Genomic DNA, 9,157 nt, shown 5'->3' on the forward strand with positions numbered 1-9,157 from the left:
AAGCTCCTTGGCTCAATTACTCTTTGGATTTTGAGAGACCCCACTCTCTCTGAAATGAATGCTTTCCTTTGTTTGTAGGTAACGACTAATTTGGTTTTCCATCACTTGCAATAAAAGTCTGAATTAATACTCTGTATTATCAAATGTGTTAACACAAATAATAATGTTATTAACATTATTTTAGGTTTCTATTTTTTAAAGTTTAATCTGAATTTTCCTATTTTTGCAATAATGATGGCAAGTTGTGGCATTTTACTGCAGTCAGTCAGATGCTTACCTGAAATACTTTCTGATCCATTTATATAATGTAATGCTTTGAATCTTCAGGAACCCTGGAAATCACATAGCCAAAAATGTTAGAAGTGTATGTAAAGTAAGAAGTAACATCTGAATGAGGCTAGGAGGAGTTCTTTTATGTATAAAGTGCAGAAGTTTTAGGGCATTGTAATTTAAATTTATTTTTGTTTATATTCCGGGTTTTGGCAGGTTCTTCATAGATGAACTTCTTGATTTCTGGTTGTTAAGATTTGAGTAATTTTCTCACCAGGAATATTCCTCTTTTTCTTTGGTGAATTACTAATGTTTAGGGGAAAAAACCAGTATGTTCAACATAGAGGGGAGAAAAAAAGCAATTCAATTTTTTAGGTTATTTTTCTAACTGATATTTAAACTAATGTGATTAAAAACAGCACAGAGACTGTCACTGTATTTAATACATTCCATTCATACAATTTTAAAAAGCTTTATAGTTTTCTTTTTTATTTACTGTGTGTGTGTGGGGGGGGGAGCAGGCTGTGGAAAGATGAGGCAGAGAAGGAGAAGCAAAAAAAAAAAAAAAAAAGGTAGATGAGATAGAAAAAATAACTACCCCCTGAAGGTAATGAATGCAACCCAGAAAGAAAGTCAAGAAGCATCTTGAGGAAGGGCATACCCTAGTTTCTGTTTGGGCTATGGACTTCAGAATATGTGGTATGTACTCACCTGTCAGCTCTACTTTGGAAGTGATGATTAGCTGGCTAAACAGAATGGTGGTGCACAATCTTCCATGTGATTTTCAGAACCATCACCACCCCCACAAGAATTTGAAGTCACCTAACAGAAAATTATCCTGGAGACTTAAATAGCTATGAACAGTGACTCTACTTCATAGATTAGATGAGATCCAATCACAGGCCCAATTAAAGGGGAAGCCAATGCTGAGCTATGTGGCAGGCTTAGTGTAGACTACGGATAAAGATTTGGACCTTGAAATTAGAGAGACTTGGATTTGCAAACCAGTTCGATCACTCATCAGCTATTTGATATTAGCATATTTACTTAAATTCTCTAAGCTTTTTTCATCCAGAAAATGAGAATGATAATGACACTTGCTAGTACTTTCATAAGAATTAAATGAGAGAACATATGTGGAACAGGTAGCATAAAGCTTAATTCATGGTGCTCAGGGAAGGCTGATGATAATTATTCGTTAGTTACAGGTGAGGAAACCATAAACTGGCTTGACTTGTTTTGCTTCTTGTTTGTTTGTTTGGAAGACTGGAACTAATCACTCAGAATAATGTAATTTTCCCTACTTTGAAAATAAGACAAAACCCAATTGCTTCTTTCCTTGGGCCAGTGGACAGCCTCATTGTTAAATGTTTTATTTGATTTTTCAGGAGAGACTTCACTCTTAACAGAGCTGCCTAGGGATCTGCCAAATTAAGGCAGCACATTGTTTCTACATTTGGTGGGCTCACTGGCATTGTTTTCCATCCAAAGATTTATTATTGCCAAATCCCACTGTTTGTCCAAAAAGAGATATTCAATGCCCCCTCCCCCATACAATCTCTGTTTATATTACTTTAAGCACTAGGTTAGAAATTTTCTTCCAGGATCTAGATCTTTGGTCAGGAAATATGTGATTGAGAATTAAGTTGGGAGCTAGCTCTTCTACTAGTTGGAACTGGGCTAGCTAGCTTTGAACCAGAGGTAACTTATGAGTTGTAGATACCTGTTCAAAGAAGCAAAGTGGCTGTTATTACAGAGACAGGAATTAGAAAGTGTCTAACTTATGAATACTTGCTCCACTTTTTTGTGGCATTCTTCCTTAAATACAGATACACAGTATTTGCATCCATACATAGACACATAGCAGAGTTACTAATTCTCAGGGATTAAGTTAGGCCAGCCTAGAATTTAGGGAATAAAGCACCTATTTTTATTATTTGGCATTAATTCCCTTATTAAGAATACAGCACATGAGTACTCTGACACAGACACCTAGTCAAAGGCCCAAAGTGGGCTCAATGATTATGGAGAAGGAGCTGAGCCTCACAGGGTTTGGTAATCTTCAGAAGGTGTCTGTGAAAACTGTATGCATATGTCTGTGTGTATGTATATGTTCATTCATCTGAACATTTCCATAGTCCCATGAAAGAAAACATAAGTAAGACTTGTACTTTCATTACTACCAATATACTTTTAAAAGAATAATTACTGAAGGAATATAAAAGGAACCAAAAGTGGGCTACCACCACACGTGAGAATGTGTAGAGCTCAGGGTCATGGGCTGTTTCCTGGGTGGCAGGGTAAAACAACCACAACAAACAGTGGCCACAGATTGAGAAAGCAGGACTTGAAAAAAGTAGCTTGCCAGGTCCCCACATTTTCTGGTTAGGGGCTGGTTGTGGATTTTTCAAGTAGCGGAGATGAAGAGTGTGAGATTGCATTTTCCTCTATAAAAGGAGCAAAGCAACTAGAGCTTGGGCGTCCTGGTTTTGATTTTGTATTTTGTGTTTTTTTTATTTGTTTGTTATTGCAGCAAAGCCAAGATTAATTTACAACTACTTCTTTGCTCCTGTGCCTGGAACTCTCTTAAGGGTCGCTTGCTGGGAAATGCAGAGAAGACCCTCGGGATGCTGCAAGCATGACCCACGTGACCACGTGACCCCCCCCCCCCCCCACTTGGCTTGCTGGCTGGCTGGCTTCGGGCCAAGACAGAGTCCAGTCGCAGTGAAGTTCTAGCAGGTGTCTGCTGTAGTCTCCTGGAGGTGGAAGGAGCTGCTCTTCGCAGCATTTCCTCTCGCTAGCGCCACGCCGCAAACTTCCAACCTGCGCCTCTCAGCCTCTCATTTCGCTGCATCAGCAATTCCTTCCAAATCTTTCTAGTTTAGGCAAAGTGTCTTTGAGAGGCGATTTTTCTCTGGTCCCTCCATAGCTCACCACCACGTTAGACTTCGTGTCCGATCGCAGGCTTCACGGAGGTTCCAGCGTTATCCTTCACCCCCTCAGCTTCTGCTTAAGGTCCACCCGCGTGGAACACACTAACATTTGCAGTCGCACTGCCCGGTGGCTAAACAAGAACTAATTTCAACCCAAATAACCTTTGCTGCGCTCTACCGCCCCATTTCAGCATTTTCCAGCTCCTCCTCTTCTTGCCCTCTCGCCCAGTCTGTGTAGGCTGAGTTTCCCGGTAACTTGAAGGGACTTTCCTGCCTCCGGCGCGCAGCATGCCCAGGGGCCCCTCCTCTGTAGGTAGGGGAAATCCAAGCAGAGGTTGTTTTAAAGGTCCCTTGCTCTCCTGCGTGTTTCACACACGTGCGCCCGTGTGCAACATCTGTATTTTATGTGTTTTAAAGTGCTAAAGGAGGGAGCCAAGTTAATGAAACGTGGTTCTCCACTAAACCCTTGCTTAAATCCCCTCTGTATGACGGCTTGTTGTGTTCACGCAATTCTTAATTAAGCAAAGCCTAGGAAAAAACCAAACTCCGCGCAAACGTGGCAGATACCACCACAGATTCCACCCAGGGTTCAGGACTCCGCGAAGCAGTTTAAGAGAGTGGCTGGAGAAAGCCACAGGTTCCCTACATCGCTAAACCCAAACCCGAGAAGAAGCAAGTGGTTTTCTCCTTTGCACGCCCCTGGGAGATGAAATTTAGAAAGGCTGCCTGCAGCCTGGTAAAATTCCTTTTTGCCTTCCTCCGCTTTGCATCCTTTCAACACTTCTCCTCATCTTGCCCGGTTCCCCTAAGACAGCAGGAAAATAGTTTTCCTGGCACACCCCACACCCGCAACCACACACACTTGTGCTGCATCCTGGCCAACGCCCCCACCTAGTGGTTTGGGTTTGCCTGCCTTGCTTTCCTCTACTGTGATTTCTAAGAGAATGCTGCGGTTTGCAAAAAGAAGGAGAGGTAAAAGAGGAAGAAGAAGAGGAGGAGGAGGAGCAGGAGGAGGAGGAAGAAGAAGAAGAAGAAGAAGAAGAAGAAGAAGAAGAAGAAGAAGAAGAAGAAGAAGAAGAAGTCATCTTTGTCTGCTTAGGCTCCTGATGTGGGTGGGTGGATGGGAAGATGGGCCGGACCCCCTAATATGTAGTTCAAATGAGGCTTAAGGTTAGCCAGAGCAATGCTGGACACTAGGGACAGGAGGAGAGGAAACAGAAGATTTTGCTTTTAACCCCAGCACAGATGCTGCAAGGCTTCCAGAGGACATTTTGGGAGAACTGCCACCTGAAGGAGTACCTTCACTCTCAAGGCAGGAATGTGCTGTTTTCTTAATTATTAATGCTATCAGAACGTATACTAATTTACTTGTTTATGTGGTTATTGTCTATCTACCTCTTCTAGAATATAAGCTGCTTGATAACTGGGTCTGGGTATACCCCATTATACTCCTGATGTCTAGAATTCGCAGCACAGAGAAAGCACTCTATTTTTGCCCTCCTGCCTGGTTTAGGGAGGAGGAAAATAAGACAACTTGGATTAGGGTTGCGTCACCTTGGGTAAAAAGCTCTTCTCTCAAAGGATCTCAATTATTCTTTGAAACTAAATGGATGGGTGAGATAATCTTGGGCCTTAGACTAAAATTTGCTTCCACTTAACCTGATAAAGTCACTTATGACATAGGGTTCATCGAATGGATTATACCTGCTAAACATGGAGCGAGGTGCTAGAAATTCCCAGCTGGGATCACTTAGCTAGGGTACATTGTTCTTTTCTGTTGCTTTTCTTTAAACTTTGTCTGACTTGTACTTCCACCCTACATGGATTTCTGTTAAGGTTGGAGGAGGAAGTGAGCACCAGGGATCTATCTGCTCAAAGGTCATGGCACCTGGGAGCTGGCATTGCTTGGTTCCACATATAGCTGATATCCTGCTATATTTGTTGACACCAGAGAAGTCACACTGGTGGTGATGGTCCCAAAGCCCGTTTCTTTTTTTCTTTCTTTCTTTCTTTTTTTTCCTTCCTTTTGAATTTTGTTGACCTCCTTTCCAGGCAGGCTGTGGGAGGGAAGGTGCTTACTGTGAACTGTTTTCCACTGGCACTGAACTGCTGAGCGGCTGAAGAGGGAGAGTGAAATGGAAGGTTTAGTTTCACATACAGTAGGCTATGGTTTGTGATACTTTCACATTTTTGTAGACAGTTTTTTTTGTGTGTTTTTTTTTTTTTTTTTCTCCCCTGTTGGCCCACAGTTAAAGGCGGGACATTCACTGGAAAGCACAGATTCCTAAAACCAGATGTGAAAAATTAGTTTGCATTGTACCAAGAGTTAAGTAGGACTCGAAGCCCGAAGTTTAAAATGCACTATTGGCCATTTCCTTCTAAGGCGATATTACCGGTGCCTCCTTCTAACTTGGGTGTGGTCCGCAGGGCTGGATAAAATTCCCGAGTGGAGAGGTCCGAGCCTGGGGCTGGCTCCGCCTAGCACCGGTCTGCTGGGGTGGGGGGTGGTAAGTAGAAGCCCCGGAAGGTGAGCGGGGAGTGTGCCTGTGCCGGTGGCCGAGGGCGTGGATCTAACTGGAGGGCCGCGCCGCAAGCTCGGAAGAGGACAGAGGCAAGGACAGGACGCCCTCATCCCCAATCCTGGCCAGAACTGCGGCGTCTGGGTGTCAGGATTGGGAGAGGGGCCAGGGGATAGGTACTGGGGAGAGAGGGCGGTAGGACCCGGCGAGAAGCTTCCTTGGCCGGGGAGGGATCCGGGCGGGAGGAAAAGAGGGAGGGAGACAGAAAAGGGGAAGGTGATGGGGAGCGGGCGTCCGCACTTGCTGAGCCGCACTAGTTCTAGGGCTCGAGCAAACCGGACCTGGACTCTATAAAAGGAGCCCATCTGCTCTGCCGCTCACACGCTCCTCCCGGGCTGGCGCACGCAGCGTTCTTCCAGCTCCCCAAGACACCTGCCCCTTACCCTCGTGCTGCGCCAGGTGCCCCCGACCCGTGCGCCCAGCAGCATGGCTCCAAGCGGTGCCTGTGGGACCGAGGTGTTGGCGGCAGTGGCGGCGCGTTGCGAGCAGCCGCAGCCCCAGCCCCCGAATCCCCCCTCTGGCGGCCCCGTCTCCGCGGGGCAGCTCGCCGGAGTGGCCAGCGCGTGAAAAGAAGGGAGGGCAGAGCTCCGGCGCGAGGCGCGGCGCAGCGCGGCTCCCAGACTTCACCCCACCCAGCTCTGGCGGCCTAAGCAGCCGCAGGAAACTGCCCCAGTCTGGGGAGGGGGGCGGGAATGCAAGACCAGGACTCCTGGCTGACCTGCAAGCTTTGGTCTCGACAGCTAGGAAACTCCTGCGGGCCGATTCTGCAGATCGAGGAGCGCCCGGGTTAGGAGACTCAGCCCCGAGCAATTGGGGTAAGAGACCCTACCTGGCTGATGCTCCTTCCTCAAACAATACAACGCCCTCCAGCACTAGACGCCTAGGTGGGATTCCGAGTGGAGCGGGGGCTCGGCGGGCCAGTCCTTAGCAACCCAGGGCTAAGACGGGGCGTGGAGAGGAGCAGGCTGGGACGCGGCGGCAGCGCCTGGCGCACTGGAAGTGCAGAGAACGCGCTCGCCTGCCTAGGCTGCCGCGCCCTTGACCTCTAGTTTCAGCAGGAATCTGGGTGGAGGAATAATTGAGGAGCCCACGGAACTGACTCGCAACCGGGAGACAAGACTGTGGTCTCCGCGGTCCTGACGCCCTTGCCTTCATTTGCTCCATGCCCAAGAGCTGCGCTCCAGAGCCGTGGCGAGGAGAGACATGGAAGAAACCGGCACTCGGTGCGCCCCGCCGCCGCCCGCGGGCTCCCAGACCGGGGTTCCTCAAGCCAATCTCTCCTCTAATCCCCACAACTGCAGCGCCGAGGGCTACATTTACCAGGACTCCATCGCCCTGCCCTGGAAAGTACTACTGGTCGTGCTGCTGGCACTCATCACCTTGGCCACCACGCTCTCCAATGCTTTTGTGATCGCCACTGTGTACCGGACCCGGAAGCTGCATACCCCAGCCAACTACCTGATCGCCTCCCTGGCGGTCACCGACCTGCTCGTATCCATCCTGGTGATGCCCATCAGCACCATGTACACGGTCACCGGCCGCTGGACGCTGGGCCAGGTGGTCTGCGACTTCTGGCAGTCGTCGGACATCACCTGTTGCACTGCTTCTATCCTGCACCTCTGTGTCATCGCCCTGGACCGCTACTGGGCCATCACGGACGCCGTGGAATACTCAGCTAAAAGGACTCCCAAGAGGGCCGCGGTCATGATCGCGCTGGTGTGGGTCTTCTCTATCTCCATCTCGCTGCCGCCCTTCTTCTGGCGTCAAGCCAAAGCCGAGGAAGAGGTGTCGGACTGCATGGTGAACACCGACCACATCCTCTATACCGTTTACTCCACGGTGGGCGCTTTCTACTTCCCCACCCTGCTCCTCATCGCCCTCTACGGCCGCATCTATGTGGAAGCCCGCTCCCGGATTTTGAAACAGACGCCCAACAGGACCGGCAAGCGCCTGACCCGAGCCCAGCTGATAACCGACTCCCCCGGGTCCACGTCCTCGGTCACCTCCGTTAACTCGCGGGCTCCCGATGTGCCCAGCGAATCCGGGTCCCCCGTGTACGTGAACCAAGTCAAAGTGCGAGTCTCCGACGCCCTGCTAGAGAAGAAGAAACTCATGGCCGCTAGGGAGCGCAAAGCCACTAAGACCCTGGGGATCATACTGGGAGCCTTTATTGTGTGCTGGCTGCCCTTCTTCATCATCTCCCTAGTGATGCCTATTTGCAAGGATGCTTGCTGGTTCCACCTGGCCATCTTTGACTTCTTCACGTGGCTGGGCTATCTCAACTCCCTTATCAACCCCATCATCTATACCATGTCCAATGAGGACTTCAAACAAGCATTCCATAAACTGATACGCTTTAAGTGCACAGGTTGACTTGTCAGTTGCAATGAGGTAGCCTGAGCGGCCTTGGGGGACCATGTTGGGTCTGGTTCCACAGGTAGGTCGACTCTTCTTTCACTGTTACTGGGTCGGATTGAGACTCTGTCTTCTGGGCAAGGGCAGTGGATCCTGAGAAGCCAGGACAGCCCTGAGAGAGAGCAAGAGCTCTGAGAGAACTGTTCACACTAAAGGTAGAGCTTTCCTGCAGGGGAAGGCTCACTTCATCCCCTCAAACTCCAGGTCCAGCCCTGACCCTGCCGCAGCCAGTCACAGGGGAGGGTTGTAACTTTTTAAAAATCAATGAAGGAAGGGGGATCCCCGCCCTGCTTTGGTATCATGGATCATGCCCTCTAGAACCAGTGGTACTTGTAGTTGTTGGAAGCCTGTCTGAGACAGATCTACATACAGCCTGGCAGTACTTGAACTAGACGCATAATACCCTTTGTTTTGGGGAGAACTTTTGTGTTACAGCCTCATTTCAGAAGAGTTACTTTGGCACCCTTCAGTCTCCAGTTTTTGTTTATTTAAACTTGGTTGGAGAAACTTGTGGATTTGGTGCTTCAAACCTTACGTGTGGCTTGGAGGATGCAGAGAAACCTTGAAGAGTTAACAGCAAAATTCTGATGTTAATATCTCTATTTTTATTATAATTGAAACTATATGGGGTGGGTGGGTGGGAATGGGAGATGGGGAGCATTAAACTGAGAATCCACACCTATGATTGTTTGTTTTCTGCAGATTTGTAATTTTTTTAAATTCCTATTTAGTGATTGTCAACCACATTCTAACAACTCAAACAAAATATTATGTGTGCTAGTGCCAAAGTCTGCAGATTGCTTTATTTTTCTTCCTAATTTCATGTACCTGTTATTTTACACATTTAAATCCTCATAAATGAAGGATATGATGGGTGACTCAGCCCAAGCTGCTGCTATATTTCTTACTAATGCAGTCGATTAAACTGATGAGTATATACTGCTCCCTAACAGGGAAAGT

General features: G+C 47.9%; 1 protein-coding gene across 1 annotated transcript; it reads left to right on the forward strand.

Annotated features, from left to right (window-relative positions):
* Window positions 1–6,981: 6,981 nt before the first annotated feature.
* Window positions 6,982–8,816, forward strand: HTR1B (5-hydroxytryptamine receptor 1B). The gene has a single exon (XM_059177241.1). The coding sequence runs from the start codon at window positions 6,986–6,988 to the stop codon at window positions 8,153–8,155; it is 1,170 nt and encodes a 389-aa protein (XP_059033224.1). The 5' UTR covers window positions 6,982–6,985; the 3' UTR covers window positions 8,156–8,816.
* Window positions 8,817–9,157: the final 341 nt, after the last annotated feature.

The sequence above is a fragment of the Mustela lutreola genome, chromosome 6, assembly GCF_030435805.1.
Source record: "Mustela lutreola isolate mMusLut2 chromosome 6, mMusLut2.pri, whole genome shotgun sequence".
NCBI classification, from domain to species: domain Eukaryota; kingdom Metazoa; phylum Chordata; class Mammalia; order Carnivora; family Mustelidae; genus Mustela; species Mustela lutreola.